This window comes from Rana temporaria, chromosome 7 (assembly GCF_905171775.1).
Source record: "Rana temporaria chromosome 7, aRanTem1.1, whole genome shotgun sequence".
In the NCBI taxonomy this organism is placed as follows: Eukaryota; Metazoa; Chordata; class Amphibia; order Anura; family Ranidae; genus Rana; species Rana temporaria.
In genome coordinates, this window is record NC_053495.1 from 125,037,253 (window position 1) to 125,062,371 (window position 25,119).

The following is a 25,119-nucleotide window of genomic DNA, read 5'->3' on the forward strand; positions in this document are numbered from 1 at the left end:
GCTGCTATATACTTAATTTGTGTTGCCCATTCTTTCATGATTTAGACCTCTAATGAACCGGCAAGCATAGCCTAGCCACATTGATCATGTGCATAGTTACCGACTTATAGTATATTTTTGAGGATATTTTGGTGAGATAAAGGAGGTACTGTGCTGGTGAAAACTCCAATGGGAGAGAAGAAATTGCAGTTGTCATGTTGTGCACCTTTCGCCAGTATGGCTGAAGCAGTAGGCACGTCAACCATATATGGAGAAAAGTGCCCAAATCCTGTTCTCCAGCACCGGTCTGAGACTGTCGGAATACATTTGTGGAGTAATTCCGGTGTCTTACACTATCTCGTTTTAATTTCATACCCATTTTCCTGAGTGTGTACATTCATGAAGCCTTTATGAATATATAGGTGAATGTGATCTAAACTGGTGTCCCCGATCACCATGTCCAGCTCGGTCTCCAAGAACATATGCTCTGAGTGCAAAGAAGCATAGGGTTCCCCAAACATTAAATCATAGAGCACTGAGATCACAAGACTCTGGGGAGACGAGCTAGAATACAGTGATTCAAAGATAGTAGGAGTCTTTGTGAAGCTTCCTCTGCTCGCCGCATTGTCCAAATAGTGTTTTAGTTGCATATAGGCCCAGAAAGGGAAAGACTTAGTGTTAGACAATGCAGCAAGCTCTCCCTGCCGGAGGACAGTTTACATTAGTTTTGCATCTGTTTTTACATCTGCCTGCTGGCATCCTTAACAACCACGACTCATTCTTGCTGTCATTGGGGGATTCCTCACTGATAGCAGAATGTAAACAAAAGAGTCAACATTACAAAAAATAAAACAGAGTGAAAGTCCCCCCACCAATTGATACCAGGCCATTCAGGTCTGGTGTGGATTTTAGGGGGGGGGGGCTTCACAGCAAGAAAAAAAATGGCATGAGGTCCCCCCCAATCCACACAAGTCCCTTGGGGTGTGGTATGGATTGGGGGAATGCCTCACGCTAAAGATAAAATGGTGTGAAGTCCTCCCCAATCCATACCAAGTCCTTTGGGTCTAGTATGAACTGATGGATACACATCATGGAAAAAAAATGGTGCGAGATCCCCCCAAAATCAATACCAAAATTTATTTACAGTCATACAGCCTGGCAGGCCAGGAAAGGGGGAGGCAAGCATGCCATGCCACATACCCTCAACATGGGAGAGGTACTTTGCTAAAGAGGACATTCCCCCAGCAAAGCACCTTGTCTGCATGTGGATGAGGACTAGGGCCTCTTCCTCACTACCCCTACTCATTCACAAAAAAAATGACTTATGTAAATAAACACACAACACAGTTTTTGACAAGTTCTTTATTGAATATAAAAAAACGCTGCATGTGGAATCTGACCTCTCCTGTTGCTCGTCTGTACCTAATGACATTGCCGGTTCTCCTTACCGCTAAAGTAAACGAGGAGGCAGGGCATCCGGTGACTTAATTGGGTGACCCTGCCCCCTTATGATGTCACATACAGGAAATGACATCATAAGGGACTGGGTCACTTGTTGACCCTGCCCCTTTGTTTACTTTATCTTTGGGCCAATTGACAGCTTTGCTTCTACCTCTTTGACCTGTGGATAAAGTTAAAGTAAACAAAGGGGTGTGGTCACCAGGTGAAATCATCAGTTTACCCTGCCCCTTATAATGTTGTTGCTCGTATATGGCATTATAAGGGGGTAGGGTTACAGGATGGCCCTGCGTTTTTCTTTACTTTAGTAGTGGGAAGAATTGGCAATGCGACAGGAGAATTTGGGTTTGGTTGACAGCAGGTTGTTTTTGGAGCATTTACACCATACTCATTCACTTGGGGGTGGGGGGGGGCTGGGATCTGGGGGCTTCTTTGTTAAAGGGGGCTTCCAGATTTGGGTAAGTCACAGGTTTAAATTTACCTGGGATTGCAAAATGTTTGTAGATTAGGACGCAGAGCTTATTGATTTTTTTTATTTGAAGTATTGAGTCACTTGTTATGTCACAAACCCTGCAACAGTACTTGGCAAATTATATTGTCATTTGGGGTCTCTGAATGAATGAATAATATGGTCCTCTTTTCTCTTTTTGATAAAAAAATAAAAAATTGTCATGTACCGCATTGAAAATGAACCAATCAGATTATGTTAAAGCGGAGCTCCGCCGTAATTTTTTTTATTAAAAGCCAGAAGCTACATTATACTGCAGCTGCTGACTTTCAATATTAGGACACTTACCTGTCCTGGAGTCCAGCGACGTCGGCAGCAGAAGATGAGTAATTGCTCATCACTCTGCTGCCCCCACTGTCATCCTCGGTGAGGGAACCAGGAAGTGAAGCATTGCGGCTTCACTACCTGGTTCCCTACGGCGCATGCGTGAGTCACGCTGCGCCATGCTCACTGGTCCCGCTGTGTTCTGGGAGCCGTGTGTTTCCCAGAACACAACGGGGGGGGCGGGATGTGACACACTACCCGTAGGTCCCCGCATAGTGGACTCCCGGAGGTGGGTGCAAATACCTGTCTTAGACAGGTATCTGCATCCCCCTCCCCCCACCGGAGGGTTCCGATGAGCGGAAGTTCCACTTTAGGGTGGAGCACCGCTTTAAATCTAGAAACACAGTTTAGTACTGTCCATGATCCTTTTATATTTGCAACAGTTAAAGTAGTTGTAAAGTGCGAAGGTCATTCTATGCATTAAGATAAAAAAGCCTTCTGTGTGCAGCAGGCCCCCTAATACTTACCTGTGGTTCCTCTCTGTCCAGCGATGTCCACGAGTGTCTCAGCCATCTGAGATTCTCCCTCCTAATTTGCTGAGACACAGCAGCAACGCCATTGGCTGCTGTCAATCAAAGTCAGCTAGTCAATCAGGGGAGAGAGGGGGAGGGGCTGGGTTGGGTCCTGTGTCCGAATGGACACACAGAACTGTGACTTGGCTCGGTGCATCCATAGCAAACTGCTTGCTGTAAGGGCACTCAACAAGAGGGAGGTGCCAGGGGCACAGAAGAGGGTCCCGAGCAGAGGAGGATCCAGGCTGCTCTGTGAAAATCCACTGCACAGAGCAAGTAAGTATAACATGTTTGTTATTTTTATAGGAAAAAAAACGAGACTTTACAATCACTTTAAAAGTTTTAGAACAAACTTTGGGGTGACTTCCTTCTTCTAAGGTCCAAGGGTTTATCCCGAAACTTTGTCCTGAAAAATTTAACTGTTATGCACCTAAAAAACATATCATTGACAGTTCTCAACTGTGATGTTGTAAGTGCGCTAAAACTGTTACAATTACCTTAATTAAAATACATTTTTTACCCAGCATTGTAAAAAATTAAAAGTCAGCAGCTACAAATACTGTAGCTGGTGGCTTTTAGAAAACAGGTACTTACCAGTCCATGGAGTGCAGCGCTGTCTTCCCTACTGCCCTTTCTTATTACTGCTGCAGAGCCCCGGGACCACCAACTTTGATTTGAGAGATGGCTGTAACTTCCTAATGTCTCACACGCTTCCCACTGATCATGCACACAGAGACTAGTCCTGCAGGCTCCTGTAACATGTTAAATAATCCCAGGAGCCTATGGGAGGATAGGGGTTGATGGTACAAGGCAATGTCATCCCTACCTAGGTGAGGTATGAGGAAGTGGGAGTGGGTACCAACACAATAAGGTGCTCACTCCCTCCCCAAGACAAAATCTGCAAAAGTGAAATACTGCTTATTTTCTACCTACACCCAGAGGCTGGGTGTAGGTAGAGAATAAGCAGTATTTCACATTGTTGGTGTAGCTCCACTTTAAGCGTGTGAAATCTAGTCATTCAACTACTTTCAGCTGCTGCCAAAAATGAGAAGCATGCATTTAAAAAAAATAAAAAGAATTACTAAAAATCAGGAATATCTGCCAGTTATAACAGATGATAGAGTATAGTTAGAACACGTAGCAATTCTTACCTTGTATCTGTCTATGCCATCAGCCTGGAATACAGGCGGAGGTAATGGAAAACTAACAGAATCATTTGGATCCGAAAACCTACTGTTCATCCAAAAAAAAGGAATCTTTCAGTACAGTATTTTTCCATTGTTTATGAGTGACTAAGTTTTTTGGCTTTGTAGAGGAATTAAATAGTGCACTGTGGGGCCATATTAGGAAGTATCCGAGAATCTGGCAATAAGCTGAGTATTAAGGGCAGAATCTATAGAAGAGTCTCCTGTTGGATGCTGTTTGTGGCTCTCCGCAGTTACTCCTCCCTTTTCTTCCCATCTCTGGTGCTGATCAGTCACTATGAAAACTCATTAGCTTCCCCAGGATGGGCTCTCCGCTCCTCACACTGGGTGCTCTTCTCAGCACTATGGCAATGATCTCTAACTGGATGTCCCAGACCCTCCCCTCCCTGGCTGGGCTAAATACAACGCATTTTCCCACCAGCAACTCCCTGGTAAGTGCACGCTCACCATCCCATACCTGAAATCCCTTCCTGCTGCAACATCCTTGGTTTAATCATCATTAACCCTTTCACTGCTCCAACTGATTCAGACAGAACGTAAAACAAAACAGCACCGTTTAGTAGCAGAGATGTTTTTCTTTTCATCTACTAATGTGGTTTAAATGTAAAGACACTGCTTTACTTATGGAAAAATATAGGTTCAGCACTAAGTTACACTGCATTTAATTAAAGTGGTAAACAGTGTTCTCTAGGGATAACTTTTTAACAAAAAAAGTCCAGAAGGAGCAGTAATGCCCAGATTGGCTGCCACTCTAAAAGGCGCTCTTGATCTTGGATGATTTTCTTTGATAAAGCTTATTTGGAATAACGTTTTTTTTATTATTATTATTATTATTATTTGTATATTTGTTTAGATGTAAAAAGGTGCAGATTATGAAATCTTTCCACATATTTGGTGTTGATTAGTGTGCAAAGGGTTAATTTACGCATATGATTGCCAAATTAAAGATGGAACAGCGGCTCCGATTTCTCAATGTGAGATTTTAAAGTAGCTTCATTAAGTATTTAACGATGGATGTTTCAGCTGCGGATATGTTTCAGCTGTTGGGAGTGCAGTAAGAATATTTTCAAATCTCTCTAGAATAAGCAGTGGAATCTACAGTATATTTTTATTCCAACAATCTGGTCCGCTAACAGAAATGATTATACTCTTTAGAGAAAGTAACCCTTCCTATGACTTGCAGGAGTGCGGGAATTCCGAAAATGGTTAACTCTGCAGTTACAGCATCTCTCCATTTTATTCAGCTATTATTTTGGCATATATTAATGTCAGAGGTTTGACATATGGAAAGCTTTGATCTAAAGTTGGAAGTTGACGAAACAAAAAGTTTGCTTTAAATGTAACATGGACTGCTGTCACCAGTAAGGAACTGAACATTTTCCAAAGGGTGCAATAGTTACTTCCAAAGCATGTAAGGAAAAAATGATAATAGGTACAATTGACAGACTTTATTAGTTCATTACCTTGCAGTATCAAATTAATTGAAATGGTAAGGAGGTTAGAATAAGACATTAAAAGGTGTTTGTTGTGAATCAGCTAGTACAACAGTGGAAACTGTTGTCCCCAATGAGACTCCCGTATAGTATAGGCATTTGTTTTTAACAAGCTTTTTTTTTTGTACTTTTATGGTTTTGTTTTGTTGTTAAAAATACACTAGTTAAAAATGCATGTTGATATGGTTCTTGCTTTAAACACTTAAATGTAGTCGAATTCATATACCACTAGCTTCTGGAGCAGTAAAGTATAACTTACCGTAATGGCCAAAGTTCCCTGGAAGCAGTATTCAGCTGAAAAAGCCATAAAATGTCAGCTTCCATCTGAAGTTTTTACATCTTTGATTTATGATTTATTTTCAATAGCATAAAATAGAGCAACAATTTATTATAGTGCGTAAAGGTAAAACTCTAGGGTATTGCGTGAAGCAGCTGCTGGCTGTGTCAGGGTTGCTTTTTGAGGGCCAATTTGTATTGTTCTGTGAGTGTTACACACAGGGCTGTCTTAATGCATGGGCACTGCCCAGGGGCCCCAGGTGCATGGGGGGGGGGCATGATAATCTTGCATTACCTCATATTTGCCAACTGTCCCTGCTTTGCTGGGATAGTCACGCTTTTTACTAAGCTGTCCCAGGATGGCAGTGTCCCGGAACCTGCACTGTGCCCTCCTGATCTTCCCTGTACTGTGTCATTCTGCCTCCCCCTCGTACTGTGCCCTTTGTGTTGATTAGCCTTTGGATTATGGCATGTTTTCTTATTGTTTAAAATACATTTTATTAAAAGTACTAATAAATATATGTTTAATTCTTTAAACTATTAATTACGCTTTAATTCTTCAGAGTAGATGCATAAATTGGGACAGTCTTGTACGGGCTCCATTGTATTACTTTGCCCAGGGGCCCATGATGCTATTAAGATGGCTCTAGTTACGCATATTTACATGCTGTTTGGTAACACGTGTTGTACTTAAATTTTAGGGGGGGGGGGGGGGCTTCTACTTATCTCTTAAAGCCCATTCCATTCTCTTTATTTTGCAGCACAATTAGTAATGCATGCATATAGGTGTGAGTAGGCCCTTGTGACTGTAGAACATGGATTTAAATTATATTTTCATGAAGTAAAATTCACATTTTATGGTTAAATTATGTGATTTTCCCCCAATTTGTTTTTTATTGAAATCAATGGAAATGCATCAAAACACATGTTAGTGCATGTCAATTTATGTTAACGTGTGTTTTCATGTGTTAATAAACTACATTGCTGCGTGATTAAATGTCAATGTGCATCAATGCACATCATGATGCATTGATGTAAGTTATGGTACATGTTTACTTGCATCTTAACATGTGCATTTTGATGCGTTTCCATTAGGACTCCCTGATTGGCTTCAGGTGACATTCACAAATTAGGCTTCCAGGCCTGGTCATTGCAGCTCACTCAAGGTATCACTTTGGAGAGGCATTAAAGCAGTGAGTGCATACAGTAGCCAGCATCTGTGGCCATGGGGTGCAAATTCAGACGACTCTAGAAAAACTTGAGAGAGTTGATGTGTCTGGTATAGATGTACATAAATACAGTATGTATTGTGGGGTGGTGTGTTGTCCAAATTTTATGTCCAGTATGCTTTTGGGCTGTAGATGTGCATTGCCAACCTATAGAAAACAAATGATCCCACCAAAAAATACATATTAACAGTGAATCGACCCCTCACGCTTTGGATTTTGCAAATGTGGCAAGTGAATACTTCCATCTCTTTCTGGAAGTAAATTGAACTGTTCAGGTGTGCTCTAGTGGTGGCTGGTGTTTTTTTTTTGGGGGGGGAGGGGGGGGCAGAAAATAATGCACAATGCACCCACCCCATCTCCTCACAACAGCCGTGTACCTCCTCCCTCCTCCTCCCCGCCTCTGGCTTAAAAAAAAAGACCCCATTGTAATCCATGTGTCAGGCACCCCGCATGTAGATTAGGGGCCGGATGCATGCATGGGGGGGGCGGCACCCATGCGCCCCTAATGGAAGGGCCACCAATGGCTCTGATCCTAGGTTCTCTGAAGGTACCTGTGTTATATTACTGGAAATTGTTTGTGTTGGGTATGAGGCACTTTGTACTGTATTTGCTTGTTTATGAGTTTGCAAAATTAACAGCACCATTCCTGAAGAGGCATATGCAGGCTTTCAGCTCTGCGTTTGTCACAGTATTTCTAGGACAATGTGGTTTTGAAACAGAGAATTCTGGGCCAGATTCAGGTAGAAGTGCGGCGGCGTAATGTATCGTAGATAAGTTACACCTCCGCAAGTTTTCATCGCAAGTGCCTCATTCACAAAGCACTTGCGATTAAAACTACGCCGCCGGCCTCGGGCGTAAGCCCGCGTAATTTAAATGGGCGTGTGCCATTTAAATTAGGCGCGCTCCCGCGCCGAACCTGCTGCGCATGCTCCGTTTCGTAACTCCCGCTGTACTTTGCGCGAAGTGACGTCATTTTTTCGAACGGCGACGCGCGGAGCGTAATTCCGTATTCCCGGACGGCTTACGCAAACGACGTGAAATTTTTAAATTTCGACGCGGGAACGACGGCCATACTTTATACAGCCATAGGTTTGCTGTGTAAAGTTAAGGCACCAAAAACGACGACTAACTTTGCGACGGGAAACTAGACTAGCGGCGATGTAGCGAACGCGAAAATCCGTCGTGGATCGCCGTAACTCCTAATTTGCATACCCGACGCTGGTTTACGATGCAAACTCCCCCCAGCGGCGGCCGCGGTACTGCATCCTAAGATCGGACAGTGTAAAACAATTACACCTGTCGGATCTTAGGGATATCTATGCGTAACTGATTCTATGAATCAGTCGAATAGATACTCTGAGAGATACGACAGAGTATCTGAGATACTCCGTCGTATCTCCGCTGTGAATCTGGCCCATTGTGTGTATTCAAGTTATTATTGTTATCAAACTAAGAATCTCATAGATCCAAAGATATCTCATTGAAGACAATGTGAAGATATCTTCCTGACCTTTAATGACTCATTGTACAACCTGGACCCTTAACAGTCATCACCTGACAGCGACAGTGGTGAACACATGCTTTTTCTGATCTATTGTTCTTCTGTGTAGAAGAGAGAAGGATCAGTTTCTGTTCATATGAAGGTTTTCTTCCAAGTTTGAAAATGTTCCTATGTGACAACGAGCACCTCTGACTGCCTAAGGTGCTTGTTATCGCTCTTGAGAAGAGGAGAAATGATGTGATTGTTGTAGGCGATGCAAGAAATACAAAGTCTTGCCTGCTTTTATCAGGACAGTTGTGAACATTCTTACTTAAAGCAGACCTATACGTTGTCAACTCATGTTAACACAAACCTAAGTTAGCAGTCTTGCTGGGGTGAACAAGAGTAAAAGATTGGTTGAAACATATTTAATTTCTGGAGTAAATGCTCTCTACTGGCAACCATTGGTTAAAGTCAAGACGTTTGGTCATGTGATCTCTGCAGAAAAAAGAGGATCTACAAATCAAAATTCTGATCCTTCTCAAAATACTTGCAGGAGGAAGCTTGGGACACTTTTTTCTGAGAAAAAGGTGTCATAGTAAGTATCAATAGGTTTGACCTTTGACTGAAGGTTAGGGATGAACCGAACACCCCCCGGTTCATTTTGCACCAGAACATTCAACAGACAAAAAAACATGTGAACACTGTTAAAGTCTATGGGACACGAACATGAAAAATCAAAATGTTAATTTTAAAGGCTTATATGCAAGTTATTGCCATAAAAATTGTATGGGGACCCGGGTACTACCCCAGGGTACATGTATCAATGCAAACAAAAAAGTTGTTAAAATGGCAATTTTTTCAAAAGCTGTGATTTTAAAAATGCTTAAAGTTAAACAGTAAAAATGAAATATTCCTTTAACCCCTTCCATACCAAGTCATTGTAAAATTATGTTGGCAGGAACCCTCCCTCCCTCCAGGTGGACGCCATATGACGTCCTGGACTTCCCAGGGCGGCTTGGGGGCGCGCGTGCTCGCCGCATCGCTCGGGCCCTGGGAATCGTGCCCGGCGGCTGTAATGTCCGCTGGGGCACCCGCGATTGCCAAAGACCACAGATCCACGTCCTTTCAGAGGAGAGGAGACCGATGTGTGTTCCCAGTACAGAGGAACACACATCGGTCTGCTCCCCTTGTGAGTCCCCTCCCCTTACAGTAAGAATCACTCCCTAGGGAACATATTTAACCCCTTGATTGCCCCCTAGTATTAACCCCTTCCCTGCCAGTCACATTTACACAGTAATCAGTGCAGTTTTATAGCACTAATCGCTGTATAAATGTACAATGTATCCCATACGTAAAAAAAAGCAGTGCAGCGCTACTAACAAAATGATGAAAGTCCAAAAAAAAAAAATAATTAATCAAAATGAAGAGAGGATAAGGGTGACTTCTGGAACCTCAATAGGTGATCGGATGAAGACTCCTTATAAAACAGTCAAGTATCCTTAGATAAAAGTACAAGCCGCTCACCTTAGCAGATGGACCTGTGGGTGAGCAGCAGGTCAAATGCGCTGTCCCTCTAATAAGGGGGTATTATAAGATGATAACGGTGCCTCCTCGGTCGATCCTTTTCTCCAAACCGACTTTCAGTGGCGGATGGTCATCTGGTATACTCTGGGGGCTGTCTAACAGAGCCTCCTCCAACAGCAGCTTATCCACAGCAGGCATGTACATGCCTGCTGTGGATAAGCTGCTGTTGGAGGAGGCTCTGTTAGACAGCCCCCAGAGTATACCAGATGACCATCCGCCACTGAAAGTCGGTTTGGAGAAAAGGATCGACCGAGGAGGCACCGTTATCATCTTACAATACCCCCTTATTAGAGGGACAGCGCATTTGACCTGCTGCTCACCCACAGGTCCATCTGCTAAGGTGAGCGGCTTGTACTTTTATCTAAGGATACTTGACTGTTTTATAAGGAGTCTTCATCTGATCACCTATTGAGGTTCCAGAAGTCACCCTTATCCTCTCTTCATTTTGATTAATTTTTTTTTTTTTGGACTTTCATCATTTTGTTAGTAGCGCTGCACTGCTTTTTTTTACATACTCTGACCAAGGACTTATTGACCCTCAGTGTTCAGCAGCTTTGTTATTGTTTTGTCCTTTGCGCAGTCTGCTCTCTCTATTCAAAATGTATCCCATACACCTTCACATGGGGGGGGCGATATCTGGGGGCTCCCTTGTTAAAGGGGGCTTCCAGATTCCAACAAGCCCCCATATAGTATACACTATATTATATACTGTACACTGCACTATATACCCTGCACTGTGTTATATATACACTATACTGACTGCACTAAATACTCTGAACTGTAGTATATATACTATACGGACTGCACTATGTACTCTGAACTGCAGTATATATACTATACGGACTTCATTATATACTCAAAGAAATGTTGACTTTTACAGTAAACAACATTAATACATATCTAGGATTAAGGTCCCTTTCACACTTGGGACTGCAGAGACGCATGACAAGCTGTTCCCATGATTTCCAATTATAACCACACATATATGTGTGACTTCAAGTCGTGCCAACGTCAAAGTAGTCCCTATACTACTTTGGTCCAACTTTCATGCAAATTTACACAGGCATTCCCTAAAATCGCAGTAAAATCGTGCTACTTTCAAAGTCACAGCAGTGTGAAAGGGGCCTAAAAGTAATTTGTTTGAGTTGTTGTTTATGTAAAAAGTTTTTTTTTTCTTAGAGTTCCACTTTAAGCATCTCTCTCTGAAAAAAAATCCTAATGCAAGTTTACTATAAAATATGTACATTTCACATTATATCATAATCCAAACTTAAGGTATTTCAAAGAACATGCCTGTTGACCCTGCTGTTTTACACAACGTTCTTTTTGGCCCTAGGTCAACAACGCTATTCAGCCACTTCAAACATGGCTGATCCCCTCAGTGCAGTCAGGTTTTTTTCTGTGTTTTATGTTCTTTTGTTTAGGTTTTTGCTCATTTTTCCTCACTCCCTCCTCACCCCCCACCTCTATTCTTGTGTAGGCGAGAATGCCACATATCCTGCAGCCTCCTGAGATATCCCCATCACTTATCCCAGGAGGCTTCAGAGATAGGGGCATACAGCAGCAGGTGCGCAGATATGGTGCATGGGAAGAGGCAGCTGGCTCATGATGGCTGAGGAGGACAACACTAGATCCACTCTGCAGGTGGAGGAATGGATAGAGGAAATGCCATCATAACAGGCGAGGGGGCTTAAAAATGAATAAGAGGGGGGGGGGATTGAAGTTCCTCTTTAAAGTATATATAAATCTAATTCTTTTATAGGGTAGAGGTGGGTTAAAACTCCTGTTAAGATTTATTTTGTGATCTGTGTCTCATTGAGATTTCCCATTGCTGCCTGCAAGCAGTGAGAAGAAATCCTCTGTTTGACAGTCGTCAATGAAAGTGTCCCCACTGGAAAACTTACCCTCTGCTTTTATTCTTGGTAATGACTCAAAATATTGGATTTTCTCTCACTTTTAGTCATGTTGACAACATTCATCAGAGCAAGTAGAGAGTGAATCTCCCCAATGGGGACATAAACAGCAGTGAGGACCGGGCAGGGTTGCTAACCCTGTACCACTATAACCAAATGGAAAAATAAAAAGGTTTGCCTTTAGACACACTTATATGGCTGGGTATTAAAAGTGTAAACATTGGCCCGGATTCAAGAAGCAATTGCGCCTGTGTAACCATAGGTTACACAGCGCAATTGCTTACTTGCCCCGGCGTTACGAATGCTCCTGATTCAGGAACATCGTAACGCCGACTGCAGCCTAAAATCTGCGTGGCATAAGGCTCTTATGCCACGCATATCTTAGGCTGCATTCTTGCGATGGCCGCTAGGGGGCGCTCCCATTGTGCTCAGTGTATAGTATGCAAATTGCATACTAACACCGATTCACAATGTTGCGCGAGCCCTGCGTACGCAATTTACGTCGTTTCCGTACGGCGTGTTTAGCGTAAGGCTGCCCCTTCTAATAGCAGGGGCAGCCAATGCTAAAGTATACCCATCGTTCCCGCGTTGCGATGTTCGATTTTTACGTAATTTGCATAAGTGATTCGTGAATGGCGCTGGACGCCATCCTAATTTAAATGATTCCCGCCCCCTACGGGATCATTTACATTAGGCGCCCTTACGCAGGGCAAGTTTACACAGCGCACACGCAATTTACGGAGCTACTGCTCCGTGAATCGCGGGTAGCGCAGGAAATTTGCGGGGGCGCAGGGCAAAACGCTGCCCTGCGCCTCCGTAACTAAGGGGCAAATCTACCTGAATCCGGGCCATTGTGAATTTTAACCGGAACACTGGCCCTACTAGCCAAAGGGATTGTGTCTATGTTCAATACAAGCAATATAGATTCCATACATTTTGGCTGTCTTTTGACCTAAACAAATCCTAGGATGAGAGAAACAGACAGTAAGAGCTGACCAATCTTTCAAAAAATTCTGGTTGCTTGGCTGCCATGTTTATCTAATATGATCTCAATACTTACTCAGGAGCACTTCGGCCTTTCACTTCACTTGGTGTATGTTCATGGGTCAGTGTCTTAGAAAGTATAAGCCACTAAATCAGCATGAAAGACAGGTAATTTACATTTTCATAATTAGAGGTCAGTAATTGAAGTCTACTAAAAGTGTTGGATCAAAAGAATGACATGCCAGCCACAGAACAAGCATTTTCAGATGTAGGAAAGCAATGGCAGACCATACATTTCTCGGTATGCCTCCTTTAAAGCAGAACTTAAAGCGGAGGTTCACCCTAAAAAACATCTATGTACCATTACATGCAGCATACTTGCGTCAGCTACAGTATGCTGGTATATTTTTTTTTTATCGCTGTACATACCGTCATATAGTTAATTTTCTTTTCTTCCTCCCGCAGGGAATAGCGTTCCTATGAAGAGGCGTAGATGATTCACGTTCGGAAAAGGCGTGTCACGCGTTGCGAAAATAGCCGATCTGGGACACGGTGCTATACGGCGCCTGCGCACAGACTAGAAGCCGTGCAGAGCTGACTGTGCAGGCGCCGTATATAGCCGAGTCCCAGATCGGCTATTTTCGGAACGCGTGACGCGCCTTTTACGCACGTCAATCATCTACACCTCTTCATAGGAACGCCTATTCCCCGCGGGAGGAAGAAAAGAAAATGAACTATATAACGGTATGTACAGCAATAAAAAAAAAAATACCAGCATACTGTAGCTGACGCAAGTATGCTGCATGTAATGGTACATAGATGTTTTAGGGTGAACCTCCGCTTTAACTGTATCTGAGCACCATGAAATGAAAATACTATTTAATTTGCTTGTAATATTCAAAGAAAACTCCTATATCCAACAATGTCTCCATGCTTTATTTTGTTCAGAAATCACCCCCACCCCAGCATTTCTAGCTGCAGCCATCTTGAGTAAGGGCAGATGATTTGTGTAGCATTTACTTCCTGGAATACATCTATCCTTCATTCAGGCATGCAGGCAAGAGGATGTACTTCACTAAGAAAGTCCCTACTCCCCTCTTCCAGATAAAATAAAGAGATACCCATGAAGACTCCTAGGCTGTATGACATAATTTTGGCCTGGGCCAGAGACCAGGAAGCAACTAAAATGTAAAAAATAAAAAGTAAATATAATATACCTTGTATCTATTTACCAAGGCTAGCAGCATTACTAAGGCTGGCTGCATAATGATTACAAATTGGTAATATTGTTTGGGAGAGTTTAGTTATGCTTTAACCACTTAAGGACCGCCTCCTGCACATATACGACGGCAGAATGGCATGGCTGGGCACAGGCACGTACAGGTACGTCACCTTTAAGAGCCCAGCCACGGGTCACGCGCCGCCGGCGTGCACACACGACCTAGTCCAAAGCTCCGTGGCCGCGGGACCCGCGGACCCGATCGCCGCCGGTGTCCCGTGATCAGTCACAGGAGCTGAAGAACGGGGAGAGGTTTGTGTAAACACACCTTCCCCGTTCTTCACAGTGGCACTGTCATTGATCGTCTGTTCCCTGATATAGGGAAAGACGATCAATAACGTCACACGTCCCTACAGTTAGAAACACATATGAGGTCACACTTAAGCCCTACAGCGCCCCCTAGTGGTTAACTCCTAAACTGCAATTGTCATTTTCACAGTAATCAATGCATTTTTATAGCACTTTTTGCTGTGAAAATTACAATGGTCCCAAAAATGTGTCGAAATTGTCCGATGTGTCCGCCATAATGTCGCAGTCACGAAAAAAATCGCTTATCGCCGCCATTAGTAGTAAAAAATATATATTAATAACAATGCCATAAAACTATCCCCTATTTTGTAAACGCTATAAATTTTGCGCAAACCAATCGTTAAACGCTTATTGCAATTTTTTTTACCAAAAATAGGTAGAAGAATACGTATCGGCCTAAACTGAGGAAAAAAAAATTTATTGTGACGGTATCGGTATGATATCCCCGTCAAGCATTCCCTCCTCTCCATACAAGAACATCACAGGATCATCCACACATGAGTCAAGACTGAATGCTGGAACCAAGACTGATTTATTGGCAGCTTGCTGCTGGTTATAAATACAGTTTTACAAGCTAAATCCTTAATCAAGGAACAATGGGAGCTCCACCCCCTTTTCACCCACTCTGGAGTTCTCATACAGAATATAGCCAGACAATTCGGAGCCGACCTGAGACACATTTTCTTTAAATAATGACATCAGGGAAGTTAATTACAAGGTGTACAGAACACATTAGCTGGGCAGCCTGGCACCGCATAATGAAGCAATCAGAATACATAACATGAGTCACCTCTAATCACAGTAAACAGGTTTAACATCCCTTTGAAATAAGGAGCTAGCTGAAGACGGGTCATTAACATGTCAATAGCTTGTAACACATGAATCCATTTTACCTCTAACCCACAATTTAACCAAGCAGGGAGATTTACACTGACATATCCTTCACAATGGCCCCCCTTTTTCTCCCTGCTCCGGCAAACCCGGTTGGACCTTCCCTGGTCCAGTAGGGTTGACGGGTTCAGAGCTTTTAGTCCGAGGTTAACTCCGTTTGGCGTGACTGACCTCCATTGGTAACTGCTTCAGACTCAGGTATGCCACCGGGTCGTCAGATCACACGCCGGTCAGTCCCCAAGTCTTTGTGCGATCTGCAGAGTCACCAGAAGTCAGTGTGAAGACGGCGAATGGGTCTGTGCGCCGCCGTCTAGGTGTCCCGCTAGTCGCTTCTTATCCTCCCAGGTCCGCTGGTTATATGACTTCCAGGACCTCTTCTTCTTGGAGGGTAGCTGGCGGTGCCTCTTTCTGCCCAGCTCCCTCCAGGGCCCCTCCGGCTCATGGCTGTCGCCCATGACCAGCTGACAATGGTGTTCCCTGTTGTCCGTAATAACGCTGGTGGGCGGTACCCAGGTTGAGACCAATTTGATCTGGTGTTGTCATTCAGGGGGCAATTCTGCTTGAAGTGACCCAACTGTTTGCACCGGAAGCAACGTTGTTCGTTGTCCTCCTGGCGTGGATAGCGAGGGCTAGATGTCACCGGTCTGTTAGGAGGTTGGTATCTAGCGGCTGGTGGGTGTGAGGGCGCCGTTGGTCGTGGAGGTTGTACCCGTGGTGGGACCTGGTTTGTCTTGCGAGTATCCGCATATTCATCCGCCAACTTCGCGGCCTCTGGTAGAGTCATGGGCCTGCGATCTCTCACCCAATCTTTGACGTCCGTCTGGATGTGATTGTAAAGTTGCTCCAGGAGCATTAGTTGCAAAATGTCCTCTGCGGTGGTGGCCTGGCTGCTGTTAACCCAGTTAGAGGCCGACAGGGACAACTGGCATGCCCATTCCGCGTAAGAGTCTTTCGTGGTTTTGCGTGAGTCCCTGAACTTCTGTCGGTGGGACTCTGGGGTTACTGCATAATGAGCCAGGAGCACTTCTTTAACCCTGGCGTAGCTATGGATATCCTGATCTGGCACGGTCCAGAAAGCATCAGAAGCTTTGCCTGACAGTTTGCCTGACAATATTGCAACCCACTCTCCTCTAGCTATTCGGTGCAGGTTACATTGTCGCTCAAAGTCTGCCAGGTAGTTATCAATATCACAGTCCTTTTCATCAAAAGCTTTAAAAGCGCTAAACGGAATCTTCCTTGCGTCTGCTGTGCTGTACTCACTGTTTGGAGAATGTGCGGCTGCTTGTTGGACTGCTGCCAGTTTTAACTGTAGCTCTGCGTCTCTTATTTGTTTATCCTTCTGTAGATCTGCGTCTCTTATTTGTTTAGCCTCCTGTAGCTCTGCGTCTCTTATTTGTTTATCCTCCTGTAGTTCTGCGTCTCTTATTTGTTTAGCCTCCTTCGCTAACAGGTCCATCACTTTCAGCACCACATCCGGCGTTGGGTTCGGGCCGAACCACGCTAGCTTCTCTCTCATTAGCTTGTTGGTTGGTGACTCCTCCTGAATCACTGGTGTCTCCATCTCTTGTACTGCTGGTGTTGCTGCAATCACGTTCTCCTGGTCTAGCTCCATTAATTCTGCTATGATGACCCGCTTGGTTTTGTTGCTAGCAATCCTTCCACGAACTTCCAGTAGGAACAATGGGAGCTCCACCCCCTTTTCACCCACTCTGGAGTTCTCATACAGAATATAGCCAGACAATTCGGAGCCGACCTGAAACACATTTTCTTTAAATAATGACATCAGGGAAGTTAATTACAAGGTGTACAGAACACATTAGCTGGGCAGCCTGGCACCGCATAATGAAGCAATCAGAATACATAACATGAGTCACCTCTAATCACAGTAAACAGGTTTAACATCCCTTTGAAATAAGGAGCTAGCTGAAGACGGGTCATTAACATGTCAATAGCTTGTAACACATGAATCCATTTTACCTCTAACCCACAATTTAACCAAGCAGGGAGATTTACACTGACATATCCTTCACAATGGCCCCCCTTTTTCTCCCTGCTCCGGCAAACCCGGTTGGACCTTCCCTGGTCCAGTAGGGTTGACGGGTTCAGAGCTTTTAGTCCGAGGTTAACTCCGTTTGGCGTGACTGACCTCCATTGGTAACTGCTTCAGACTCAGGTATGCCACCGGGTCGTCAGATCACACGCCGGTCAGTCCCCAAGTCTTTGTGCGATCTGCAGAGTCACCAGAAGTCAGTGTGAAGACGGCAAATGGGTCTGTGCGCCGCCGTCTAGGTGTCCCGCTATGGGAGGGGCAGGTTATGGCTCTGAAGTGACAATCACAAGAGATTCATAAAAAGGAAAAGTTATATTTGTTGAAATGCTGTAGCACTGGTGCTCAGAGTCCGGGGGGGGGAGGGGAATCAGAGCCCCATAAGGTCAGCCACCCCCTGCTCCCTCCGCAGCCGCCGGTTCTCCTCTTGGAGCTTCTCCAGCTCCATCTCCAGTTCATGGAGCCTGGGGGGGTCAGCCTGCTGTGACCTCAGGTGGTTGTTCTCCTCCTCCATGCGGCTTATGCACTCCTCCAGCTCCATGTATTCACGGATCAGCTCCTGCTTGCTCATGTCCTGCAGGCTCTCCACGTGGTCCTTCATCATCAGGAACTGGGTGGTGGTGTAAGGGGCCACCGGTGGACCCTTGGCGAACATCTCGGCCCGCATCTGGGGCGCCCGCTGCGATTCCATCTCCTCTAGTCGCTTCTTATCCTCCCAGGTCCGCTGGTTATATGACTTCCAGGACCTCTTCTTCTTGGAGGGTAGCTGGCGGTGCCTCTTTCTGCCCAGCTCCCTCCAGGGCCCCTCCGGCTCATGGCTGTCGCCCATGACCAGCTGACAATGGTGTTCCCTGTTGTCCGTAATAACAGATTGTACCATGAGGGCTTCGTAAGGGGTGCCCAATGGTTCTTCCCGACCCAGCTCCTGGGGATCCCAAGCCGAGTCTACACAATGGGCTGCTGCTGGTGGGCGGTACCCAGGTTGAGACCAATTTGATCTGGTGTTGTCATTCAGGGGGCAATTCTGCTTGAAGTGACCCAACTGTTTGCACCGGAAGCAACGTTGTTCGTTGTCCTCCTGGCGTGGATAGCGAGGGCTAGATGTCACCGGTCTGTTAGGAGGTTGGTATCTAGCGGCTGGTGGGTGTGAGGGCACCGTTGGTCGTGGAGGTTGTACCCGTGGTGGGACCTGGTTTGTCTTGCGAGTATCCGCATATTCATCCGCCAACTTCGCGGCCTCTGGTAGAGTCATGGGCCTGCGATCTCTCACCCAATCTTTGACGTCCGTCTGGATGTGATTGTAAAGTTGCTCCAGGAGCATTAGTTGCAAAATGTCCTCTGCGGTGGTGGCCTGGCTGCTGTTAACCCAGTTAGAGGCCGACAGGGACAACTGGCATGCCCATTCCGCGTAAGAGTCTTTCGTGGTTTTGCGTGAGTCCCTGAACTTCTGTCGGTGGGACTCTGGGGTTACTGCATAATGAGCCAGGAGCACTTCTTTAACCCTGGCGTAGCTATGGATATCCTGATCTGGCACGGTCCGGAAAGCATCAGAAGCTTTGCCTGACAGTTTGCCTGACAATATTGCAACCCACTCTCCTCTAGCTATTCGGTGCAGGTTACATTGTCGCTCAAAGTCTGCCAGGTAGTTATCAATATCACAGTCCTTTTCATCAAAAGCTTTAAAAGCGCTAAACGGAATCTTCCTTGCGTCTGCTGTGCTGTACTCACTGTTTGGAGAATGTGCGGCTGCTTGTTGGACTGCTGCCAGTTTTAACTGTAGCTCTGCGTCTCTTATTTGTTTATCCTTCTGTAGATCTGCGTCTCTTATTTGTTTAGCCTCCTGTAGCTCTGCGTCTCTTATTTGTTTATCCTCCTGTAGTTCTGCGTCTCTTATTTGTTTAGCCTCCTTCGCTAACAGGTCCATCACTTTCAGCACCACATCCGGCGTTGGGTTCGGGCCGAACCACGCTAGCTTCTCTCTCATTAGCTTGTTGGTTGGTGACTCCTCCTGAATCACTGGTGTCTCCATCTCTTGTACTGCTGGTGTTGCTGCAATCACGTTCTCCTGGTCTAGCTCCATTAATTCTGCTATGATGACCCGCTTGGTTTTGTTGCTAGCAATCCTTCCACGAACTTCCAGTAGTTCTTTTAAGCAGGGTGTAGCAGCCTTCCATTCACTGTTCCCAGTGTCTGCTTGGAGTCCTGGTGTAAGGGAGAGTAGAAGGGAAGATCCCGCTGCTGCCAACCAATTGTGACGGTATCGGTATGATATCCCCGTCAAGCATTCCCTCCTCTCCATACAAGAACATCACAGGATCATCCACACATGAGTCAAGACTGAATGCTGGAACCAAGACTGATTTATTGGCAGCTTGCTGCTGGTTATAAATACAGTTTTACAAGCTAAATCCTTAATCAAGGAACAATGGGAGCTCCACCCCCTTTTCACCCACTCTGGAGTTCTCATACAGAATATAGCCAGACAATTCGGAGCCGACCTGAGACACATTTTCTTTAAATAATGACATCAGGGAAGTTAATTACAAGGTGTACAGAACACATAAGCTGGGCAGCCTGGCACCGCATAATGAAGCAATCAGAATACATAACATGAGTCACCTCTAATCACAGTAAACAGGTTTAACATCCCTTTGAAATAAGGAGCTAGCTGCAGACGGGTCATTAACATGTCAATAGCTTGTAACACATGAATCCATTTTACCTCTAACCCACAATTTAACCAAGCAGGGAGATTTACACTGACATATCCTTCACAGTTATTTTAATATCTTTTTTGGGGATATTTATTATAGCAAAAAGTAAAAAATATTGAATTTTTTCCAAAATTGTCGCTCTATTTTTGTTTATAGCGCAAGAAATAAAAACCGCAGAGGTGATCAAATACCACCAAAAGAAAGCTCTATTTGTGGGAAAAAAAGGATGCCAATTTTTCTTGGGAGCCAGGTTGCACGACCGCGCAATTGTCAGTTAAAGCAACGCAGTGCCGAATTGCAAAAAGGGGCAAGGTCCTTACCTGCATATTGGTCCGGGTCTTAAGTGGTTAAATCCATCTATTGCATTACAATATTTTTTTCACTTTAAAAGTTACATGGAAAACACAAATCTGCATTCAAGGACTGAACTGCCAGCCAAATTTCACTCTTTCTGGAAAATGTGATGTTTTGAGGCAGAAGATAAAAATCTAATTGGCAGCTAATATTTATTGCCTTCCTGATGCCTTGTACAAACTTTGAGGTTATTAACAGTGTGCATTTGAAATACTAAAAAAATGCTTGATGCCATGGAGGAATTACATATCCATGGACCCATTTGGCCCTGGTATTTTTGTCATTGCTGAAATGTTGTGGTTGTCACTCTCTCTAATAGTATCACATAGTTTACCATTTTATGGAGTTGATCCTTTTTGAACGCTATTCTAAATGTTGTGGCTGTTTTGCACACAGTATTCACCTGCAGTTATGCATGTCACCAGAAGATAGCATTCCAAATGGTAAGCAGCTGAATAAGCGGTGTAGGTAAAAAAGGGACTCTATTGCTTGATAATGAAAAACAAATAAAAACTCTCAATACATTCTTCCCCCTAGAGCAGTGATGGCGAACCTTGGCACTCCAGATGTTTTTAAACTACATTTCCCATGATGCTCATGCACTCTGCAGTGTATTTGAGCAACATGGGAAATGTAGTTCCAAATCATCTGGGGTGCCAAGCATAGGCGTGCGCACATAGGGTGTAAGGTGTGCCTGGGCACACCCTAATCACCCTGTACTGTGCAGATTCCCCCTGCTGCCTGGCTGCAGAGAAAGGGACTGGGGAATCTCTGTCCTCAGTCCCTTTCTCTGTCTTAAAAGTCAGACATCAGGGGTCTGTTTAGACCACTGATATTTCACCAAAGCCCCCCCAACAGGGCTCCTAAATAAATATATATATATATATATATATATATATATATATATATATATATATATATATATATATATATATATATATATATATATATATATATATATATATATATATATATGTATATATATATATATATATATATATATATATATATATTTAAAAACAATTTGTAAAAAAATAATAATAATAATACAAATAAAGACACTGACACCAATCTCTGCCCTGCTGACAAAGCCCTACTGACTTGCCCACTGCCATATACGGTATATTACACACGCATGTGTGTTTGAGCTTTGGTGTGCACACCCTAATGCCATAGGCTGCGCACACCTATGGTGCCAAGGTTCGCCATCACTGCCCTAGAGTCTCTTCAAAAGCTACATCGGGCAGAATCTTCAAATCCAAAATACTGTGTGCTTGGTCCTCTAATGTGAGCCGTGGGTCTTCCTGCCACCCCTACATCACTTCTGTGTCCTGCCGTGTTATAGGGTGCACCAGATAGAAAAACAGCAAGGGACTAATGCGACGATCATTTTTCGGCATGAAAAAAACTTTGTTTTAAAAAAATGTAATTTAAAATGATCGTGTGTGGGCTTCACATCATTTTCCGGGTTTTGAAAAACGCCAACAAAAAAAATTCGAACATGCTGTATTTTTTAACAACGTTTTTCGGGTTGTAAAAAATTATCGTGTGTGGGCTAAAACGACGTTAAAAACTTGCGCATGCTCAGAAGCAAGTTATGAGATGGGAGCACTCGTTCTGGTAAAACTACCATTCTTAATGGAGTAAGCACATTCATCACGCTGTAACAGACAGAAAAGCGCGAATCGTCTTTTACTAACACGGAATCAGCTAAAGCAGCCCCAAGGGTGGCGTCATCCGCATGGAACTTCCCCTTTAGAGTGTCGTCGTACGTGTTGTACGTCACTGCGCTTTGCTAGAGCATTTTTTTTAAAACAATGGTGTGTGGGCAACGTCGTTTTAATGATGAAGTTGGAAAAACTTTGTTTTTTCTAAATGCCGAAAAACATTGGGCCAAATTCTCAAAAATCTTGCTTAACTTAACTTTAGGGAGTTAAGTTACACTGCCGCAATTTTCCGAAATTAAGTACCGATTCTCAAAGCACTTACCCGGAAAATTGCGGCAGCGCAACTTAACTCCGTCCGTCGCAAGGCATTCCTAGTTTAAATGGGCGATTCCCATTTAAATTAGGCGCGCTCCCGTGCCGGACGTACTGCGCATGCGTGTGACGTCATTTTTCCCGACGGGCAGCGCGCAAACGTAATTTACGCCGGGCTTTGTGGATCGCGATGGGACAATAAAGTTGCGTCGGGAAAAAAAAAATACGCGCCGGGAAAAAAAATTCAAATTTAAAAAAATTCAAATTTAAAAAAAAATTGCGGCGATCGAAAAAAAAGGTCTGATTTTACATGGTGGACTAACTTTCCACATTGTAAAACCAGCCCTAGTTTTGCGCAAGCAAATCGGAACTTACGCAGAAACCACAATGCTTAAAAGCTTTGTGGATCTGCTTAAGTCCTCATTTGCATACGCAAAGCGTCATTTCAATGAGAAATGCCCCCAGCGGCGGATGCGGTACTGCATCCTAAGATCTGACAGTGTAAGTGTCTTACAGATGTCAGATTTTCTGCCTAACTTTGGAAAAATCCTTTTGAGGATCGTTTCCAAAGTTAGGCACAGAGATAGGCAGGCTGAACAGCAGTTCCGCCTGCGTATCTCTTTTGAGAATTTGGCCCATTGTTTTTTTTTCATGCCGAAAAATGATCGTCTGTACGCGGCATAAGGCTCCATGTACACAGGACGCTTTTACAGCAGCTCCTAAATGATTAAACTTGACAGATAGTAACCCACGTTTAAAACTGCCGTTTTGCTGCGTTTACATGCCACGTTTAGCATGTAAACGCAGTATTTAGTATTTAGTATTTTCGTTTTGCTGCATTTAGAAGCGTTTCAATTTTTAAAAAAATATCAATTTTTTTAAATGGGCAAAAATGAAAAAACGCCTATAAACGAAACGATGCTAAACATTACTGCGTTTAGCCGTGTTTTGCTTTCAAAGAAATGCTGTTAAACGCAACTGCCTAAGAATAGCAATAAACGAGACTGTGTACATGGTCACATAGGATAACATTGAATGAGTTCAACTGCCTCTGAACGTACGTGTAGCAGCATCCCGTGTACATGGGGCCTTAGACCCCTTTTACACTGAGGAGTTTTTCAGCGCTACTATGCATAGAAAAAAATCTCCTGCAAGCAGCATCTTTGGAGCAGTGAGAGGAGCGGTATGTATACCGCTCCTTCACCGCCCCTTCCTTCATTCAATTGGGAAACAACGGTAATACTTGCAGAGGCGCGTTGTGGGCGGTATTAACCCTTTATCGGCCGCTAGCATGGGTTAATACCGCACCGCTAGCGGCTGAATCCCGCGGCAATTACGACGGTATAGTGCCGCTATTTTTAGCAGCGCTATACCGCCACCGCGGCACCCGCCCCAGTGTGAAAGGGGCCTTAGGCATCTGACACACCTGAAAGCGTAAGATGCTGAAGATTCTACTGGTAGCCGCAGCTCTGTAAGAGGGGCCATACACGGTTTGAATCCTGCTGAACCGTCCGAGATTTGAACTGTTAATTGGCAGGCTCAATGAATCAAGTTGAATAACTTGGGTACAACTTGGGTACAAACAGCCTGCTGAATTTGCTGCCAAATATCACAGCGGCTGCTATAGCCGCTAGCGATATTCACTGTCTTCTCCCGGCAAAGGTGGCTTACCCCAACGGGAGAAGACAATTGCTGATACCCCTATCAGCACCGTCTGTGTTGATGGGGGAATCGTGCCAATTTCTTTTTTGCAATCTAATGGTCAAAGTGAAACCAAACTAAATAAATGTGATCAAAGTGTCCAAATAGAATAACATCTATAAACAAGTGTTCTGATGATGTGGATAAATCCTCACAACAGCTGGGCTCACAGAGCGCTTACCTCCCTGACGTGGGAAAACAGCTTTGAATGGATCCTCAAATGGAGTATATACCAGGAAGAGCGTCCTCACCGCTGGATGTACAGTGCTGGTCTTCACAAAGATGGAGACTCCCCAGGGGATAAGGTAGGATGTCACAAATACTGGGTAAAAACAAGATGGACTCCCATAGCGAAGTACATAAAAAAAATTGGAGTTTTAATAAAGGCTAAAAATGCGCTTACAGGCAGTCAAAGCAAACAACGCCAGATACAATACTTCTGGTTGGACGGACGGGGTGCCGCGTCACTTCCGGTCACGTCTAGCGTCTATCAGGGCCTTACGCGTTACGTCACGACACGTGACTTCATCAGAGGCTACTTGTTTTAGTTAAGAGCACACAGGGGTTGATTTACTAAAGGGAAAAAGACTGTACACATTACAATGTGCAGTTGCACTTATTTTCTTGCACGTGATTGGGTACTTTTTGCAAAGCAAAGCCTTACCTCATTTACTAAGCTCTAGAGCAACTGCAACTTTGCAAAGTGCACCGTCTCTTTGCCTTTAGTAAATCAACCCCTAAGTGTCATTTATGTCTGCTGCCCCATTCTTCTGCTATCTGCATGAATCCCTTCTGACTAGTTTTACTGACCCCAAGAAAAAAAAGGTGACAGGGAGGGATCTCCAGCAGATTGACAGCCTCAGCTCTGTTCCTGTGTGTTGTGTGGAGGTGGGTGTC

General features: G+C 44.3%; 1 protein-coding gene across 2 annotated transcripts in view; it reads left to right on the forward strand.

The window, feature by feature from the left end:
* Positions 1-25,119, forward strand: part of OLFM3 (olfactomedin 3) — a 351,159-nt gene that overhangs the window by 180,953 nt on the left and 145,087 nt on the right. The window contains exon 1 of one of the 2 annotated variants that reach the window (XM_040359920.1): positions 4,189-4,417. The exons of the other annotated variant lie outside the window; for it this stretch is intronic. Coding sequence (XP_040215854.1) covers positions 4,289-4,417 — 129 coding nt within the window. The 5' untranslated portion in view covers positions 4,189-4,288. Of the gene's footprint in view, positions 1-4,188; positions 4,418-25,119 lie in introns of those variants that run through there. 2 annotated transcript variants of the gene reach the window in all.